The sequence below is a fragment of the Drosophila rhopaloa genome, unplaced genomic scaffold (assembly GCF_018152115.1).
Source record: "Drosophila rhopaloa isolate 14029-0021.01 unplaced genomic scaffold, ASM1815211v1 contig_3, whole genome shotgun sequence".
Classification (NCBI taxonomy): domain Eukaryota; kingdom Metazoa; phylum Arthropoda; class Insecta; order Diptera; family Drosophilidae; genus Drosophila; species Drosophila rhopaloa.
Window position 1 is genome coordinate 5995628 of NW_025335123.1, and position 19959 is coordinate 6015586.

Below are 19959 nucleotides of genomic sequence, written 5' to 3' on the forward strand. Positions count from 1 at the left end.
GTGTCTTAAAGCTGCAATTAACTTTTAAGATATGTCCGTGAGCGAAGGATTAGAAAGGTAATAATAGTTTGCAGATCAAAAAATACTTATGGTGGCGGAATATTCATTAATAATAAATATATATTTGTTTTTCGCATTGCTTTAAAATAAATATTAGCCCCTGTTATGCTAGCAACCTTTACTAAATGCAGCAATACATTAAAATATTCTTATAACAATCAATCAATAAGCATTAACAAAATATGTACTTTCCACTGCTAAAATAACATATGTAAAAAAAGTTGGTAGTGAGAACTATTTTTATATAATGTCATTACAACAATTACAACATTTTTTATTAAAGCTATTAAGCTAGGATTATTAAATAAATATAAGACCACAGAAACAAGTGACATATAATAAATGCTTTTTACAAATTTAATTACAAAAAATAAAATAAAATAATGTTATTAATTGTAAAAGCTTTTCGGATGTAAAAATGCTGCATGGATTTGAATGACGGAGTAGTGGATATTTTTTAATACAGCTGTAAATGAGTTTCCATATTCGCTTTGCCTGTTTTTTAAAGGGACTTAATGATTAAAAGACTTTGCACTCTTAAAAATGAGAGAACCTTTTTTTTAAGTTATCCAGGACTAACAATCCTCCTTGCTAATCATACTCATGGCCAGGGGGCGGTCGTACTTTTACAGTCTTCAGCCGAAGTTCCGAGGTCTCCTCAACGAAGGGGCCTTCAAAATCAATCACATCCACGATTCGCTCCTCGTCGAGAGTGGGTCGGGAGGACAGGACATACATCTTATCGTAGTGATCCATTCTGCAAGAAAAGTGAATATATTTGGGCTATACAAAAATAAATGTATTACTTTTTATAACGATTATGTGATATTTTATTTGTTTTACTTACTTGTACTTCAAGTGCTTATAACTCAAATGCTGAACAGATATTTCAAAGGCCACTGGGTTTATTTAATTTGCATTGAAAACATATTTATCTGATTTCACTTTAAAAATGTTCTATACCCTTGTAGTCATTTTGGTTTTTTGTTTAAAACCCTGGAAAATAATGGTCAAATTTGGAATGTCATACCTCGTTGAATTCGGTATTAATTTCCAATCAATTGGCCCTCACATCTGAAAAAATTTCATTTTACACCAATTTTCGCGAAAATCAAAAAAATTACAATTAATAAAATTGTAGGCAAACAAAACAGCGCTATATTTTGCGTATTCTTCAAAAACAAGCAAATTACACAAACATTCCTGTGGCAGCTAAAGGATGTATTCCAATTGGTAAGATTTTCAAACATAATTAGATAACACATTAAATACAATTTAGAAAATTCTGTTACTAGCTCTTACACTGAGCAAATAGACTGGCCGTATGGTCAGTATGGAAAATATATGTATGAACATCTTATTTGTAGTCAAAATAGTATTAGTCAAAAAATGGGATACAAACAATATGTTTTTGTTATTTAGGAACAATATTTGAAATGTTCACTTATCCCTGTTCATAATTTTTCTCTTTTATTTTATTTTTTCAGATTCCTTTCTCCTTTTCTCTTTCTCTTTTACTTTTTTTTGTAATTATGATTTTTCCGTACAACTTTCCGAAAGTCTGGCAATTCCGAAATCCCCAATATATCTCCAAAGAACATAACATCACTGCTAAAAAGCCATAGAAAAGTCAGTCGGTGTCCACTTTCTTCCACATTTCGTTTACTTAGCAAAGGAATTAATCGACATTTAGATGATTACAAGATAGAATTATGTACAAAACATAAGATAGGCGCTACACACGAGGATGGGAAGGGAAAGGGGGCACATGATCGGGCCGCGGAGTAGGATCAGGATGGTCCAAATGCCATGCCAGAGAGTCTTTAATGCAAAGTATAAAAAAATTCAATTACATCTAGGTTTGAGCCACGCGAGGAGCTGACGAAGCAGCAGGACGAGGGAGTCGTATAGACGACTAACTGATTTCGTACTGATATGGATCGTCCGAGTCCTCACCGCTGGACAGATCTCGTTTGCGGCGCCGCTGCTCCCGCTTGCTCAGCTTTTTGCCGACTGGTGCTTCCGGTTCCGGCTCTGGCGGCGCAGGCGGCTCCTCCTCGGGCAGCTCCTCCTCAATGGCGGCCGCATCCTCGTCCGGCTCGTTGGCCTCCTCCTCGGCCCGCTTCTGCGTTTTGACCAGCTCGCAGAGATACTTGTAGCGCACCAGGCACTCCTCCTTGGTCTTCTCAGGCACACTGTTGGCGATTTTTTGCCAACGATCGCCGCCGGCTGTCTTCCGGTATTTGACTATCGCCGCCTCCAGGGCGCGCTGCTGCTCCTGCGTCCAATTGGTCTCCGGAATGAGCATGCTCTTCTCCGCGGGAGCCGCTGCAGAGGCAGGCGCAGCCGTCGCCTTCTTCACCTTCTCCTTGCGCTGCGCCTGCTGGGACTCCTGGACGAGATTCTCGGCAACACTGTCCGTTTGGCCGGGAATGCGGTAGCCATTCTCCTTCATCTTGGCCGCCATGAAGGTCACCTCCTGGACACTGCGATTCATCGACTCGGCGATGGTGTTCCAGCGACTGCCAGCTCCGCCTGGGTACTTCTTCACCAGGCGAATTAGCTCGGTGAGATCCTCGTCGGTCCAGAAGCCGCCGCTCACAGTGCTCTAGAAGATCAGGCATTCGATCAGATGGGTTAACATATTAGATACATAAGTTGGGAGATTCATACTTTCTGGGAAGCAGGACGAACTGCATCGTCGTCGGTCATTTCACGCGCCTGGATCTGCGAGTAGCCGCGCAGCTCCTCCTCGGTCTTCTCCGGAGCCTTGCTGTTCTGCTTGCGCTTGCGCAAATTCTCCTTGTGCTCCTTACGCAAACGGGCCTGCTCCTCAGCCTCCCGCTCTAGTTCCTCCTGGCGACGGGCGGCCTCCAGCTCCCTGCGTTTGGAAAAAAGAAGAATCAATTAGAAGGTTGTTTCAGTATAGGTAATAGTGAAATTTGTCACACGATTTAACTTTTTAGCAACTTAATGCTAATCAATTTTGGGTACCTTATCTGGCGCCATATCAAAATACAAAGTGCTTGGGTTGATTTGATTATTTTGCGACACAAGGATTGACAATATTCCTTCTTCAGAACCTATGTATAATTTGGTCAATTTTGATCATATGATGCAAGTCATAATAAATTGCATGCATTTGTGTCTTCGGTTAAAGGCAAAAATTGTGTTTGCATGATGACTTCCCTTTTTTCTTTTCTTCCTCAATTGAATTTCTGTTATCGTTCGGAGAAATATTTGATCAGGTGTTGTGAATTTTGGATTGAGATATGTACATAAATGAGGTGTATTTACTTATTTATTAAAATGCTACATCTACCATCGTTTTGTGTATACAAAAAGTACACTGAAATCACAAAGATTGCTTGCACGTTCTACAAAATGTGGTTGCTTTACGTAAAAAAAGCAAACTGAGTGACCGCAATGCAGAAAGATAAGAGTGGTGGCATGTAAGTCCCCCAAATCTGATGAAACTTAAAACGGACATGTGTAATTCAAGATAAATACTATGTGTTTGCACAATTAACCAAAAAAATACTTGTAGAGTTCCACAACCTACAATTTAAAAGATATTGCGGTACTTATCCAGAATTCAGAATAATATTTTCTTAAAGAGAGTATAGAAACATATAAGCTTCAAGAACTGTGGGTTGTTAAAACCTTAAAAATTCCTCTAAAGTACGGCTTTATGTACGAGGAAACATAAATTTATAAATAACAATTTTTGGTTTTTCCAAAATCAAATAAAAGATCAAATCACTCTTTTTATGTGGCAATATAATCACCGCAAATTAAAAAAAAACAGAAACGGCTACTCATTGCCAGTGACTATATATAAATATTAAAGCTACGTGGACTAATATATGTATACATACATATTTACCCCGAACTACAATACAAAATATGTATGCAACATGAATAAAGAATCCCTTTAATACAAAATCTAGGCTTCCTTGAAACTCGACTAGTTAATTGGCTTTGAAAGCGCAGCAAAAACAGGGGTAACCACTAGACCCATCCCACTTACTGCCTGCGCTTTTCCAGCGCCAGTTCCTTGAGCTCGTTGGCCTTGCTGAATCCGTTCTTGATGGTGCGCGGAAGGTTCCACAGGGCCACAGGGATCTGAATGGGCAGTGTGTTCAGGAGCGAGGGCATCGGGATCTCGCTGAGGATGACGTCCATGTCGATGTTCTTGTTCTTCTTCTGCAGCTTCTTCAGCTTGGTGCCGAACACCTGCTCCGCGGTGTACTTCTTCTCGAGGTAGGCGGCCCAGGCGAACAGGTACTGGCCCACGGTGGTGATAAGGAAGAGGATGAAGGCGCCCTCGTAGAGTCCGATCTTGCGCATCCGGCGGTAGTAGTAGAGGGCCGACTTCCAGTTGGGCATGCCCTCCTTCAGCACGCGGTCGTATTTTTCACGCCGCGAGGGATCCTTGAGGACCTCGTAGATGGAGACGAGGTTGCGGAACTGGATGTTGGCATCCTCGGCGGCATTCTTGTCCGGATGCAGGACGATGGACAGGGTGCGGAAGGCGCGCTTAATCTCGGCGCCAGTGGCCGTTTGATTGATACCCATGAACTCGTAGAAGTTGCGATTCACCTCCTCGACCAGGTCGAAGATCTCCAGCTCCTCCGAGTGCCAGGCGCTGGTGCCGCTGCCGCACAGCAGCAGGCAGGCCAGCAGAGTCCAAGCCATGTCCAGTCGCATCGTTGTCTCCCAGATCCGAGTCCAAGTCGGAGCAAAATCGGAGCTAAATCCAAATTTAATGCGGCAGACCCACGCACGCACCACACAAACACACGCACACTCACACGCAGGCAAACACGGACGGGCTCAGCTGGCAAGTGGCAACGTCAGCAGCCTCTGTCCAGCGTTGCCATCTGGCGATTGGGACAGTGCTGGAAAATGCCTGAATATTACTAGCTAGGTGCGTACCCAGCTAAAAATGTGTAGTTATTTGTACCTTAAATTAAGCATATCTTCATGTTTTTATTTATTCCGAAAGTATACACTAACACGGTGCAATTATTATTTATTATTTTTTGTGGTAGTTTGAAATTACTGTTACTAATATTTTAAAATTGACCATGGTTATTTATTTCGACCACTACCTAAAAGGGCTTTGGATTTGTAGGTGGCTTTTAAACATTTAAAATATTACAAATTTTACTCCTAATCCTTTCACCCTTCCAAAGTACTTATTTTTTAACGTGTACCTGACCAGGTACAACTTCTCAGCACTGATAATCTGTAGTCGATAGATTATCGGTACGCGGTTTCGATGCAAGCAATTATCGATGTTTTCCCAGATCTCGGTCAGTAAATGCGAAATAAGATAGGCGACATTTAGGAAATAGGTGACAATGAAGCTGCTCCCACTGATCTGGCTGCTGAGCGGCCTGCTCCTAGTTGCCGGCCAGCAGAATGCTTCGGCTGCCGCGTCCCCCAAGGACATCGTGGCGGGGAAGGGGGTTCCAGGATCGGAATCGGGAACTCCACCAGTTGCAGGCCAAGCGCAGCCAAAGGAACCTGTCGTCCAGAAGCCGAAAGAGGACACCGACAAGACGGCCCAAGCGGAAGGTGTAGACAAGCACAGAAAGCGCACAGACACTAGCGTGCCCCCAGCTTCAAATTCAACGGTGGAGCAGAAGGGCTCCAAGGGAAACAAGACGGCCACCCCCAACAGCGCAGTGACTTCCACTTCTACCACGACCACGACCACAGCCAAGCCAGCTGCAGGATCAGCCATAGTCAGCGATGGTCAGTCTATGCGAGACGTGACCAAGGCGGGCAGCTCGCCCAACAGCACCGCCACTTCTTCCAGCACCACGACAACGACTACGACTACTAAACCAACTACAACAAGCACCACTACAACCACGCCGAAGCCCAAGAAACCCACTTTAACCGAGAGCATGAATACGCACCCGGAGTTGGAGAGCGAGCTGGAGCAGCAGAAGAGTCAGGAGAAGCCCGGCCAGCCAACCAAGCCCACCCAAGCACAGCCGTCGGAGCCCTTGGTGCAGGAGCTCACTGGAAGCAGTCACCGCGAGCAGTCTGGGTATGTGGTGCCCATCTTGACCGTGCTGCTGACTGTGCCGCTGGCCATCGGCGTGATGACCATTTTGTACCGCCGCTTCCGCGACATGTGGAGCACCAGGCACTACCGCCGCATGGACTTCCTGGTGGACGGCATGTACAACGACTGACGAAGGCCAGGACGGCAGACAGGCAGCAAGGGCGGCCACTTCTCCGGGTGCTCCTCCTCCGGCGCCCGCGGATGATGATTATTAGTTGTTTAAGTTGTACGTCGACTAGGCGCTTGCATTCAATGCAAGGCCTCCGGAACGAAAGCAGAGTGAGAAGAAGAGGAGGTGGAAAGATGAAAGAAAACTAGGATATTGATCAGTCAATATCAGTCAATTAAAGGAGAAAGGGATTCGCACTGTAGCGTGGCTAAGAAGACCCTTCCGAGCGGCCAAATTGAATTTAAACCAACTGATTTTCTACGCTAAATTGGAGCGTGCTTTTAATTTTAAGCATTTTGGATTTATGTCAAGCATTTGTTACCAATCAAATTGAAACCGACACTTATATACCCTGTATATCTACTTAAAACTATGTACACCAGCTGCTGTATATTGGAGGCTGCGACCAATCGAATCGGACTCCCATTCATCAGCGCAATTAGCAATCACTCAATCCACAATCTAGCCGTAATGTGCCTTACAAATCAGCTCTAAATATATACACCTTTACACATGATATTCTCCATCTTCGAAGCTTACGAGATGAATTCTCTGCATTTACTTTACGCAACACAACACTCAATAAAAAAGCAGCAAAAACCAAAAAATCACAAGCAATCGGCCTGATACAAGCAAATTTGTTGCTTTATAAATATATATATATACATATATTACTTGTTGTTATCAGAGAAACAATTATAATAAAGCGAAAGGCATAAAAATTGAATTGTTTTGGAGAATTCTTTTTTTCTTTACAAAAGTTATGAAATTTCTGCAAGCACGCCTTGCTTTGCGAAAATCGCTGATTCCTCATAAACTGAATGTATATTGCTGTTAATATTTTGCAAACTAATCATATTTTGCCGGCATTAAGTAGAATTTCTTTATAATAATATTGTTTCAGCATCAAACTTTGTAGAATAAACGATCCACTTATCAACAATTGATTTCTAAATGAGCTTGAAAACGGTTAGAAACTTGCCTAGTAATGCTGATCAAGAATATTTAATAAGGTCGGACAGGTTTTGTTCACCCTCTGACTAATGTTATAATAGGGTATGCAAATGAGTATATGAAATTATAATGGCACCAATGATTGTAGTGTTATTGAATTACTCGAGGTCATACGTTGGTTATATTTTAATTTCTTCTATAACGCAACGATTTATTCCACTTAACTTTAATCACACTTACACTCCCTGGGGAGTGAACCCGACTATGATAGGACTAGCTAACCAATGAGTTAATACATCATAATAGATTTAACTTTACTAATGTAGTTCTTTAAAATCGAATTATATATATTACACATTGGACCCTATTATTATTATGTATTTCTCTGCTTAGTTTATGGTTGCATTTCATCGTTTTAGTAAAAACTTTTTTTCGGTCCATGGGAAACACGAAACTTTTTCGCAAAGTATTTGTAAACAAAGTTTTAAGTATTAGGGCGACACAGGACAAACCCACTTCATGGAAATGTTAAAAACGGCTTTCAACAAAACCGGTAGTAATGGGAATCATATAAATATTTGTTTAACCGGTGACATCCCGAGAAGCACTACTAGTACATTCTAAACAAATTGATTTCTGGAAGGGAAATTGATCTTACTTTAAAAAGGTTTTTTGAATAAAAAGGAACACACAAAAAACTAAATAAGATAACCAAATTTGAAAGGGCTTAAATTTTATAAGCGACCAAAAAAAGTGAAGAATGAATGAGTTTAAAAAAACGTTTTATCTATTAGTTTCAGCTGTTAATTGTTTTTAGTTTCTCCGCTAACAATTATGCTCGAAGTTATTTTGAAAAACATTTTTTTAAATATTGAAGAGCTTTATAATTTATTGGGCGCTGTGATGTGCCTTAAAATTGTTTGTAGTAAATCTTCTGTCTAACCCATTAATGTCTTCATTTATGCTTTATGTGCGGGAGGACGCAATCCATTCCAGATCCACTCCCCAGAGCCCGATGCCCGTGGTGATTTGAGAGCCCCAATTGTTGTTCCACCGGAGTTCTGACCTTTGGCGATAATAGATCACCAGCGCCTGCTCCTCGCGTCTTCGTTCAGACAAATGAGCATCGAGGAATCTCCATGCAAACACCCACCTCCCCACAAGCAAACCATCCAAAAACAAAACAAAATAAACCGAAAGATCTGGTGAATGCGCGCAATGAAGTGGTTTATAAATGAGCTCCATCTGCGAAGTTGTTCGTAGTTCGTTTCCATAATTTAAACAAAAAGAACTAAATTAACAACAAAACGATCAATTCTGGGTGCATGATTGTATATGTGTGTGTAAAGGGAAAGGCGGAAAAGCGGAAAAATCGTTCGGCCACGAGAATGTGTGAAATGAGCCGAACGACTGACGCTGCTTTTACCTCTGTCTAGGATAAAGTTAATAATACCCATCTAACCAGAAAATCTAGGGTATATTATATTCATGCGGAGTTCAAAAACAGCTAGTAGTATATTTTAAAGGGGATATTTAATAGGATACCGATACAAAAACAAACAAAATTTGCTACCGCTTGATTGTAAATTCGCATAATTGAAGAATAAAATTCAAAACATTTTCCATACACGAAATAAAGCTTTGAAATATTCGACAAAGAAAGAGACAAGAGAAAAGACTTTTTTAAATTCGACTTTTGGATCTGAGTTATTATTTTACCTCCTATAAATTATTATCCAAATTATTAGATTGTTCTTCCTTAAGGAAAAAGTTATTGTTTGACTATACCCTTTTTAAACTCATGAATAAGGTTTAAATTTTATATTTACAAATTATTCAATAACATCTTAGCTTTGAACTTACTTCGAGTAAAGTTTTATTATTATTATTTTTATTATCTTTACCTAAATATGTATGTATGTGCCTGTATGGGATGAAATGGTATTCTTACGTCGAAACATCTAGTAATAGACTAGTTTGATGTTTCCTGTCTAGGCCTCTGCGTTTGGCGTTGTTGATTCTTGGCGTGCTCATTTGAAAACGTGCGCTGAACGCGTGCAGTTCTCGATCGATCAGTTTCCGTTGGACCAGCCGTGGATTTGAATTCGATCCGATCCGATCCGATCGGTGCCACGATACGCCGCGAACCACTCCTTTCACAATGCATCCTGCCTCGCCGCATCAGCATCGCGCGCGCCTGAACATCGGATCGCCGGGATCGGGTGGTATACAGGCCTCCTCCTCCACGGAGACCTTCCCGCTCACTCCGCAGCACCAGTCCTCGCAGCACACGGTCCACATACCGCCCTCCACATCCCTGCCCTATCAGGGACTCAAGACCTGTAAGACACCAAAAGGGGCTAAGCTCATTATTATAGAACATTAAAATTAAAGAACTCAGTATTTCATCTAAATGCCCAAAAGTTTTAAAAATATCAGATAAGCGAAACTTGATATCGAAAAAAATGAAAATGTTTTTCGAATTAAACAAAACCTGGTATCGAAATAAGTGAAAATATTTTCAGAAAAAAAGTGAAAATATGTGATCAAGTTGAACATCTTTTTTTTTTGTGCCGCATAATATTTGGAAAAGAAAAACAAAAAGGATATGGCAGACTGGAAATTTAAAATGATTCCGAACGAAAAAAATATTAAAACTATAACAATCGATTATATATTATCTGGGAATAAACAATGTTATTTAAAAATTTTTTGAACTTGTCTAGTTAAAGATTTATCATTAATAACTATTTTAATGTTTTAATATGTTAAAAGAAATTATGAAAATTAAGAAAGTAAATATATTCCAAAATTTTCATTCAAATATTGAACTAAAATTATAAAAGAAATTAATAGCAGATTACTTTGAGTATTGAACGTTTAATTAGTATATATTAGTTAATTGAAATCATAAAATTAATATTTGAATCTGGCATTGTTTGTTTGCGAAAACTATGAAATTGTAATTATTAAATGCATATATTCTTAGCCTCATAAAAAAGTAAAACAAAAAAAAAAAACAAATATGCCAAGACTTCCTTGATTTCTGGACCGGATTTCCAGTCAAATATAGCCAAAATATTCGCTTGGCGCTTTGTTTAGCTCATAAAAATACACGCACATGGACTGCCAGATACAAATAGTTGTTCACATTACTATATACCGCACACATGACCTCACGAAACTCTAGTGCCCCAGCAGCCGAGAATAATTCATAATTCAGGCAAATGTGCGATTAATGCGATATAAAATCATAATCAAGGCGCGAGGTGAGGCGATTGCGAGTCCAATGAATCATTTCATTGAACAGCAAATTGCGGCAGTATTGGGATCGAGATCGGGGCATCATGGCACCATGGCACCATGGCATCATGGCACCATGGCCTATTGAATCGTATCGATCGCGACCACCTATGAAGTATGCAATATAAACTGTGCGCCGACATATAAAAATAAATAGCGATTATCGAACGCACCAGGTCCAGGCACATGAACATGAACCGGTACGTATCCGTGATATAAATCGTATTGTCGAAAAGCGTAAGGTAAACAGAGCAGACATGGTAAACACGGCCGGCCCTGGAAATAAATAGTTCCAGCAGCTATGTAGCTGCTGGTGGAGAAAGCCAAACAGAAAGGGAAAAGCCGAAAAATCAGAGATCATATTCACGAACACGAGGTCTGTAGCCATAAACAAAAATCCCCAGTCCATGTACATAGTTAGTCAAGCATAAAAAGTGCTCGGACCAACCAATCCAAGGCAACCGTTTGGGGTATTTACGGAATTTATGGCATTTGTACTAGATCAAAAGCAATTTGTACGAGTTAATTGCCCCAAAACAGAACCGTGGAATATGCTGGCGCAATTGAAACGGAGAAACCACTTTGCCCAATCCCCGCGGGAATAAACAAACAAAACAACATTTGAAAAGGATAATTAATGAAGACATTTTCAAAATATTTGTTCACTTTCACTTTTCAAAACTCACACATAAAAGTAAACCTCTATAAATCAAATCAATAACAATTTAAACAGAAGCACTAAAGGGAATCATTGTTTGAACAAAACAAGAAACTTCGACAAGCCCAAAATGACTATTCTTTAAATCAAGAACAATCAAATCAAAAGTACTAAATATTGAGCAAATAAGAATAAAAGTAACTTAATCTATTATTCTATAAAACCCTTATATATAAAATTTAATTTTATGCGTATTGGCTTTAAAACAATGAATAGAAGCGAACGACGGATTTGTCTAGATCAACTTGACTGATGATCGTGATCATGAATATATAGACTTTATATAGTCAGAAATGTCTCCTTTAGGGATATAAAACATATATTTTTTTGTGTCAATAACATAAGTAATGCAATTGCCCAATGTAAAGTAGCTTAGATTTCTGGAGATTCTGGAAAAAGTTTATTTTAACCACATTTCAAACGATTCTGTTCTGCAGCTGAAAACGATGACATGGGCTGCGTGGAGATCCTGGCCACGGTGGTGTCCGTGCTGATAATGGTGCTGACCTTCCCCATCTCGGTGTTCATCTGCTTCAAGGTGGTCTCCGAGTACGAGCGGGCGGTTATCTTCCGGATGGGCCGTTTGCGCAGTGGCGGAGCCCGCGGTCCGGGTGTCTTCTTCGTGCTGCCCTGCGTGGACGACTACTATCCGGTGGACCTGCGCACTGTCTCCTTCGACGTGCCGCCGCAGGAGGTGCTCTCCAAGGACTCGGTGACGGTCACGGTGGACGCGGTGGTCTACTATCGCATCAGTGACCCTCTAAAGGCCGTCATCCAGGTGTACAACTACAGCCACTCGACCAGCCTCCTGGCGGCCACCACGCTGCGCAACGTGCTCGGCACCAGGAATCTCTCCGAGCTGCTGACCGAGCGCGAGACCATCTCGCACACCATGCAGATGTCCCTGGACGAGGCCACCGATCCCTGGGGCGTCAAGGTGGAGCGCGTGGAGATGTGAGTAGTGATCTCCGGTCCTTGTAGGCCACTGATCCATGATCCCATTGCAGCAAGGACGTCTCCCTGCCCACTGCCCTCCAGCGGGCGATGGCCGCCGAGGCGGAGGCGGCGAGGGAGGCGCGGGCCAAGGTGATCGCCGCCGAGGGTGAGATGAAGTCGTCGCGGGCCCTGCGCGAAGCCTCCGAGATCATCTCGGCCAGTCCATCCGCCCTGCAGGTGAGTGTGTGCTGTTCTCATTATTGGTAATTGAAACTCTTTAAAATCGCCTTAAACATTTCCCACACAGTTGCGATACCTGCAAACCCTGAGCAGCATTTCCACCGAGAAGAACTCGACCATCATCTTTCCGTTGCCCATGGAGCTGCTGACGCCCTTCCTCAACACCCATGCATACTCACAGCACCAGCAGCAGCAACAGCAGCAACATCAACAACATCAGCAACATCAGCAGCAACACCAGCAACATCCGCCCGCCCCTGCCACGCCCCTTCACCGGCACCAGCACCAACACCACCAGTGACGCTCGATGTCGGTGCTGCAGCCATATCTGGAGGCACTGCATCGCTGCGAGCTGCGGCGACAGCAGGAGCAGCGGCGGACCGGAGCAGCTGCAGTGCGATCAGCGGACGACGATGACGACATCGTGGGCATCCTGCTGTAGCAGAACGGCGGCGGCAGCAGCGGCAGAGAGCGAAACTGGCCGGGAAAACCCCGGAAAATGAGTCAGCATGGGGTTGGTATTCCACAATGCCGGCTGGGGTAACACAGAAATCTAGAGGTTTTCACTTCAAACAGGTTTTTTGCACTTACTTTTTCTTAGAATCTAACTTGGCAGTTCGCCACCGACTATGTTTCATACCATCTAATTGAGTGTTATATATCTGCTGATAATATATAGTTGATCTACCAGGTTATTCCAAGGTTCGTAGGTAATTATTTCTTGTTGTTTATTGTTGTAAAGCCATGATTTATCTTAGATTTTAGACGAGACGTTACTTTTAAAATAACCAATATTAAAAACCATTTCTGTTGTACGTTAAGATTCAAAACACCGGTTGGGAATAAAATCTTTAAAAATTAAATTACATTTCGGTAAAATGCGTTAAAACACATCAATTGCTTGTCTTAATTTAACATAATATTGTTTTTAGGGAACGACATTTTCACACTTAAAAATAAAATAAAATTAAATTTGTTCAAGATACACATTCGTTTTTCGGTTAATCCCCTAATTTGAAACATGCTTATGTACACTTATACAATTTGAGCTTATCTAAGTGACACAAACGATTCCGATTTGCATACCACTTCAACAAATGTGGCAGATAAAGCCGATGTCGCCTGAGTCACGGCTCAATCGGTTGGCCGAGCCTAAACTTTTGACCCGCGAGTAAAACGGCGTCTTTATACTCAGGCTGAGATTACAAATTGATTTAAATATAGATATTCTGCGCACTGATAAGAAGAGCTTTCATTGATCGATGGCCGGAATAATCTACATGTACGACTGCAGTCAAGTTGGGGTTTCTTTCGGAGCAGAGTGATTCACCAGTCGCCCACGTCTCTCGATTTGCAAGGCCGGTCTTGGAGAGGGTTCTTCGTTTCCCCGGATAAATTTACACTGCACAAATAAGATTTTGATTAAATGACTTTAATATGGATAATCAATACTCAAATCCCAATATTAAAAGTAGAAGTTGGTGTTACCAGTTTTCGAAGTTTTCATTTTGATTTGGAAAACATATTTTGAGTTTCTAAGAATATTCAACTTAACGTAGCTTATTTTCCGTTGCAAGGATGGAAAATGAAGATTTGAGTTGGAACAATTAGCGTTTTTCCGGATATATTTACACTAACTAATACACTTATTATTAAATAATTAATTATGGACTTGTAATATTAAAATCATTATATAGGAATTACATTTTGGCTTTAATTTTATTTAAAGTCGAAGTTTTCTTGTCGATTTCAAAGATATCTTTAAAATTTAGATGAATATTTAGCTTTTCGTAGCTCACTTTCCGTTGCTCTAATAAAAACCAATGATTGAGGTTCGATTTTTGTAATGTTGGCATAAGCCGCGTTTTGATTTATTTATGGCTTTATTTACGATTTTTTTCTCAATGTGCCCTCGCACATTTGAGCCGCTCGAAGCTCTGTAAAGCGATAAAGCCAATGCGATACTCGTACATGAGAGAACTGCGCGCTCTTATCACATGAGAATGCTTTTTAGTATTCAGTTTGACTTTTGCCACAGTTTCGAGTACCCAGCTGGCCGGAGAGGAACATAGCACACCCTGAGATGGAGCCACAGCAGCAGGATTCGCCAGTGTACGCCAACTACGAGGACATGCGGAACTCCGGTCCGACCAGTTCCACGGCCTACATGATCAACATGGGTCCCGGTGGAGTGCCTCCCGAGCAGCCAGCTCGGGTTCCCGGTCCCACTCAGCAGTACCGTGGCTTCAAGACATGTAAGCACTCCAATACTTTATCAAGCTAGATTTGATAGAATCTGAAACGTGTCCTGATTTGATCCAGTCTTTAAAATATTCATACATTCTATAGGTATAGTCATGGTATAATAATTATTTTTGAAGACGTCCTTTAGTCAAAGATATTTAATTATTGCTTTAACTCTCGATTAGTTGCACAGTACCCAAAATTAGTCCATATTTGGGTACTGTTCAGTTTTAATCAGTTAAAATCAACCGACACGAGATACTCATTTCCAGCGAAATTCTTGGAAAGGCTGCTTAAGATTAGATTAAAAAGAGGTGTACAATTAACCGCGAGAGCGCTTGCATTGACAAATAATTTGGACATGCAAAATTTGATATCAATAACCCTGAAAAACCTTATCGGACAATTTTGTAAAAGCGTCAAAAGGCAACGATATAATTATTCTCCCCCATAATTGATAGGAGATCTAAAAATATAAATATAATGGACAATGTGAGTGACGCTAGAAATACCTTTCTTTATCGGAGTAGATATTTGTTCAGAGTCTTTTTTTTGTTCAACAGAGTAGCAATTTAGTTCTTATCACTATCCCACCTAATCCTCATTAATGCGTAACGCGTTCTAGTTTGAAGCTTTTATTGAGGCATACCTCAATCGACCTGTATCAGTTGCAATATAAATTGAATTTTTAATCGAACACAGTGCATATTGATTTCTCAGATAAGAAATTGGTTATGGCTGATTGGTATTTATCCCCGCGGTTCAGTTTCAGTTTTATTTGAGTTTTGTTTTTATACCCGTTACTCGTAGAGTAAAAGGGTATATTGTATTCGTGCAAAAGTATGTAACAGCTAGAAGGAAGCGTTTCCGACCCTATAAAGTATATATATTCTTGATCAGAGTCACTAGCCGAGTCGATATAGCCATGTCCGTCTGTCCGTCTGTCTGTCTGTCTGTCTGTCTGTCTGTCTGTCCGTATGAACGCTGAGATCTCGGAAACTATAAAAGCTAGAAGATTGGCATTTTGCATGTAGATTTTAGAAGTTCCTACGCAGCGCAAGTTTGTTTCAAAATGGTGCCACGCCCCCTTTAACGCCCACAATCGCTTATATACGATTTTAAAAATTTAAATATTTCGGAAAAGTAAAAATGCAGTTTTATTGTGTTTATCAATACCTATCGAAATGTAGAAGAAATTTTTCAAATCGGACCATTCGTTAAAAAGTTATGCGTGATCAAAGTTTCTATCTCCATCTCCCTCGCACTCCCTTTACCTGAGTAACGGGTATCTGATAGTCGGGGCACCCGACTATAGCGTTCTCTCTTGTTTTCTTGTATCTTCGTATACTTGTTTTACGTATTTAATTATTTTTTATTAAATATTCTTTAAGTAAACCTAAAATTCCATTTGTTATTATTTTCAGTGAGTAAAATTGAATATAACAATTTCGTACCTTTTATTATCACAAAACCTTTTGATCCATACTTATTTTGGAGTATTTGCTTTAAGAATCAATTAATCAAAGATAAGTTAGCTCAAGTAGGTATGACTTTCCGGAATTGCGAAATTATCTCATCTCTTCCACAATGGAAGCGCCATAACTCAAGAGCTTCAATTCGGTAAATACAGGAAGAGGGTGTTATTTAAGTTCCACCTTTTGGTCAATATACGATAGTTAGGTAAAATAAAAATTTTTAAAATGGATGATCAGAATTAGAATCCCACAAATAGCAAAAGACCACATTATATACATAGTTCCGGAACTAATCTATCATGTTTTCATACCATTTGCTTGCAGCCGAGAACGAGCCGAGGGGAATCATGGAGTGGGTGGTCACCTTCTTCTCCGTGATCATCTTCATCATAACCTCGCCCATCGCAATCTTCATCTGCTTCAAGGTGGTGGCGGAGTACGAGCGGGCGATCATCTTCCGGCTGGGCAGGCTGAGTGGCGGGGCTCGTGGTCCGGGCATGTTCTTCATCCTGCCGTGCATCGATGAGTACCGCAAGGTGGACCTGCGCACGGTCACCTTCAATGTGCCGCAGCAGGAGATGCTGACCAAGGACTCGGTGACGGTCACCGTGGACGCGGTGGTCTACTACCGGATCAGTGATCCCCTCTACGCAGTGGTGCAGGTGGAGGACTACAGTATGTCCACCCGCCTGCTGGCGGCCACCACCCTGCGCAACATCGTTGGCACCCGCAATCTCTCCGAGTTGCTCACCGAGCGCGAGATCCTCGCCCACACCATGCAGTCCACTTTGGATGACGCCACCGAGCCCTGGGGCGTCATGGTGGAGCGTGTTGAAATGTAAGTGGTATTTAAATAGGCATCCGTAACATATTTTACGCTAAGATACTTCATCTGATCATATCATAACAAAGGAGAAAATTATATTCACAAGAAACATTCATTTTCGGCATAAAAACCAAACAATATGAACTTTGAATTTTTGCCAAAGCTTTATCACCTTTTGTAAATTCTTTTTCTTATCGTCTTCAAACCGAAAAAATGCAAAGAAAAAAAAAGAAAATCTTTGTCGAAGTCAAGGTTTTTGTGTCTTTCGTGCTCGCTTTAACTTGTATCAAGAGTATCAAAAGCAATATCCACAAATATTTAGGATGTACAAAAATAACTGGTCACCGAATTGAACATTGTTGGATAACCATTGTTTGATTTATCATTTTAAAAAATTCTTTTCTTGAATATTTATGTTTTCCTGTAAACAATTATAGAAAGCGATTTTTGACTTCAACTACAAAATACTTTGTTGAAATCGCTCTATAAACGAATAGAAAATATATACTCAAGAAAAGGATTATTTTCTTAAAACAAAACCTCTTTTCCTTGACTCGCTTGCAGCAAGGACGTCTCCCTGCCCGTATCCATGCAGCGAGCGATGGCCGCCGAAGCGGAGGCTGCTCGGGATGCCCGTGCCAAGGTGATTGCCGCCGAGGGTGAGAAGAAGTCCGCCACTGCCCTCAAGGAGGCATCAGACGTCATCTCCTCCAGTCCCTCAGCTCTGCAGGTGGGTGTTATCCTCGCATATCTACCTATGGAACTCTGAATACCATCCTTGGATGGAATCTCTCTCCCACAGCTGCGATACCTGCAAACCCTGAGCAGCATCTCGGCGGAGAAGAACTCCACGATCATCTTCCCATTGCCCATGGAGCTGCTGACTCCCTACCTGGCCAAGTATGCCCACTTGATACCACAACCGCCGCAGCCGCCACAATTGCCGGAGAAGGCCGAATCCGTGGTGCTAGATGCGCAGGCCGCTTGGCCAAAAACAAACCTATGATATATTCGAAAACGTATTGCGCTGATATCGTGATTATTGAGTATTTCTGCTTTTTTTTTTTTAATAAAAAGTCATCCACTAAGGAAAACAGTAATAGAAATTATTATAACCTTCCAGGGATTTATTATTATTTTGGTCAGAAGTTTGTTTCGTCCAACCGTATATATTCTTTAACAGTTGTGAGTTGATATTGCCATACCCATCTACTTCTATACCGTTTTCGAGCATAGTTAAACAGCTAGAGACTTGAAACAGTCGTTTTGCTGTTTTCGAAGAATTATGCGTATATCTCGCTGTTATTTCTCTAACATTTCATATTATTTATTCATCCCAAGTCGACTATGATTTTTGTCGAAAATAAGTCTATGGTAAGATTTTCCAACTGTGAACGACAGTCGAATGAAAATTTTATAACGAATTCAACGAGATGTGGTGGCGTTCCAACATCGAGCTGCTTTTTTCCGGGTTTTTGACTAAATATTTTTTGTGTACCAAGGTGTACCATCAAGTTTTTTGCGATATTTAAAAAAATATTTAAAATAATTGATTGAAAATTGTATAACGAATTCAACTAGGTTTGAAATTTCAACATTCGACCACTATTTCCCAGAGTTTTGATTAAAACCCCGAAACATTATACATTACATTATTATAAAAATGAATTTTTAACTATAAAAAGTTTGAGACCAGCAATGTTTAGTAACCAAACAAGTAAGTTTAAAATGAAATTAGGTTAGATTGCCATCACCCCAGAAGCGGAAGATAAATAATTAAAAGTCTTGCTAAAATAAGTTAGATAATTGACTGTTGTTAATTTTTCAAAAATTAAAAGTAGCGAACGACACTTACAATTTCCTTTTGTATTTACAATAAATAGACGTTGGCTGGATCCAGGGCCAAGGATTGGGTGGCCATTTGGGCCATGGCCTTCTGGAAGGTTGAATCGCCTGCCACGATGAGGACGCGCTGTCCGGGAATGGAGGGATTGAGGTAGGTGGCCAGTCCAGAGGCATCCAATCGGGCTACCTTCGCAGTCTCCTTGTAGCGGAGGCTTCGGCGGAAATGGAAGCACTCCGGGGCGCAGTATCCCGCATCCTGGCAAGCGATGGAGTCGCACTGCTGATGGGGCAGGTAGAGGCAGCTCCTGTAGTTCCAATACTGGACAAACTCCAGCAGCTCCTCGCGGAAGTAGACGTGCTGCAGGTCGCGGGCGCACACCAAGTGCCACACACGACTCATGTCCTCCTCGTTCTCGAGCACCTGGCGCACCAGCGGTAGAGTGGGCGCAATGGCCACGCCCTGTGCCAGGATATAGATGCACTTGGCGGTCTTTGGATCATGTGTGTACTGTCCAATGGGACCACGGAACTCCAGCAGGTCGTTGGGCTGCACTGTAGCCAGGTGCCGGGACATGGGCCCCCCCGCCTGCAGCTTCACCAGAATCCGGAACTCTCTGGCCAGGAAGTCGCTCCAATAGGGCGAATAGGGACGCAGCAGGGAGCCAATGCGCAGCATCACGTGGTGTCCGGGTGGGATGTCCAGCACCGTGTCCTCCGCCTCGGTTTCCTCGGGGGCGTGGCCAAAGTGTAGAAGCAGCACCTGTCCACCAGATTCCGATTTAGATTCAACCAAGGTTTCCCGCCGCAACAATCGGAATTTCGTGTAGCTCAGGATCACGTTGCGTTTGCCGGCCAACAGGACGCGCTTACTCGGCCGGGGCTTGTGGTCCAGGATGCAGTTGGTGCAGCCGTTGCCGCAGCAGTCGGAATCCTGCAGCAGCTCCTCTTCCACATTCAAATCCTGATTTCGTTGCTCCTCGTCGGCCACCATGCTGCCAGTGTTGGAGAGGGTCTCAAGAGTCCGAAATTAAGCTATTTTTAGCTTGAAATCTAGCTACCTCTTGTATCTATCAAACCAATCGTTAATCGGCAACCTATCGCTATCGT

The 19959-nt window shown here is 41.8% G+C and overlaps 5 protein-coding genes across 6 annotated transcripts; 3 read left to right on the forward strand and 2 right to left on the reverse strand.

Moving 5' to 3' along the window:
• Window positions 1-1700: 1700 nt before the first annotated feature.
• Window positions 1701-4896, reverse strand: LOC108042984 (uncharacterized protein F54F2.9). The gene is made up of 3 exons (XM_017121513.1): window positions 4091-4896; window positions 2734-2941; window positions 1701-2668 (listed from the first exon to the last, which is right to left on the reverse strand). The coding sequence occupies exons 1-3, from the start codon at window positions 4768-4770 to the stop codon at window positions 1976-1978; spliced, it is 1581 nt and encodes a 526-aa protein (XP_016977002.1). The 5' UTR covers window positions 4771-4896; the 3' UTR covers window positions 1701-1975.
• Window positions 4897-5334: 438 nt separating this feature from the next.
• LOC108042985 (salivary glue protein Sgs-3) lies at window positions 5335-7038 on the forward strand. Its single transcript, XM_017121514.2, has one exon. It carries the CDS (start codon window positions 5427-5429, stop codon window positions 6270-6272), a length of 846 nt encoding a protein of 281 aa, XP_016977003.1. The 5' UTR covers window positions 5335-5426; the 3' UTR covers window positions 6273-7038.
• A 2156-nt stretch (window positions 7039-9194) lies between these two features.
• LOC108042961 (band 7 protein AGAP004871) lies at window positions 9195-13325 on the forward strand. Its single transcript, XM_017121476.2, has 4 exons — window positions 9195-9607; window positions 11724-12240; window positions 12294-12459; window positions 12530-13325. The coding sequence occupies exons 1-4, from the start codon at window positions 9427-9429 to the stop codon at window positions 12761-12763; spliced, it is 1098 nt and encodes a 365-aa protein (XP_016976965.1). The 5' UTR covers window positions 9195-9426; the 3' UTR covers window positions 12764-13325.
• LOC108042965 (NADH-cytochrome b5 reductase-like) lies at window positions 9515-19869 on the reverse strand. Of its 2 annotated transcripts, none has more exons than XM_017121483.2 (2): window positions 18863-19869; window positions 9515-9605 (listed from the first exon to the last, which is right to left on the reverse strand). In XM_017121483.2, the coding sequence occupies exon 1, from the start codon at window positions 19841-19843 to the stop codon at window positions 18878-18880; it is 966 nt and encodes a 321-aa protein (XP_016976972.1). In that variant the 5' UTR covers window positions 19844-19869; the 3' UTR covers window positions 9515-9605; window positions 18863-18877. The 2 variants fall into 2 exon arrangements, with proteins under 2 accessions (XP_016976972.1, XP_016976971.1); XM_017121482.2 differs by lacking the exon at window positions 9515-9605 and adding an exon at window positions 13170-13864 and having other exon boundaries at window positions 18863-19868.
• LOC108042963 (band 7 protein AGAP004871) lies at window positions 13917-18107 on the forward strand. The gene is made up of 4 exons (XM_017121478.2): window positions 13917-14717; window positions 16506-17019; window positions 17572-17737; window positions 17810-18107. Exons 1-4 carry the CDS (start codon window positions 14546-14548, stop codon window positions 18011-18013), a joined length of 1056 nt encoding a protein of 351 aa, XP_016976967.1. The 5' UTR covers window positions 13917-14545; the 3' UTR covers window positions 18014-18107.
• Window positions 19870-19959: the final 90 nt, after the last annotated feature.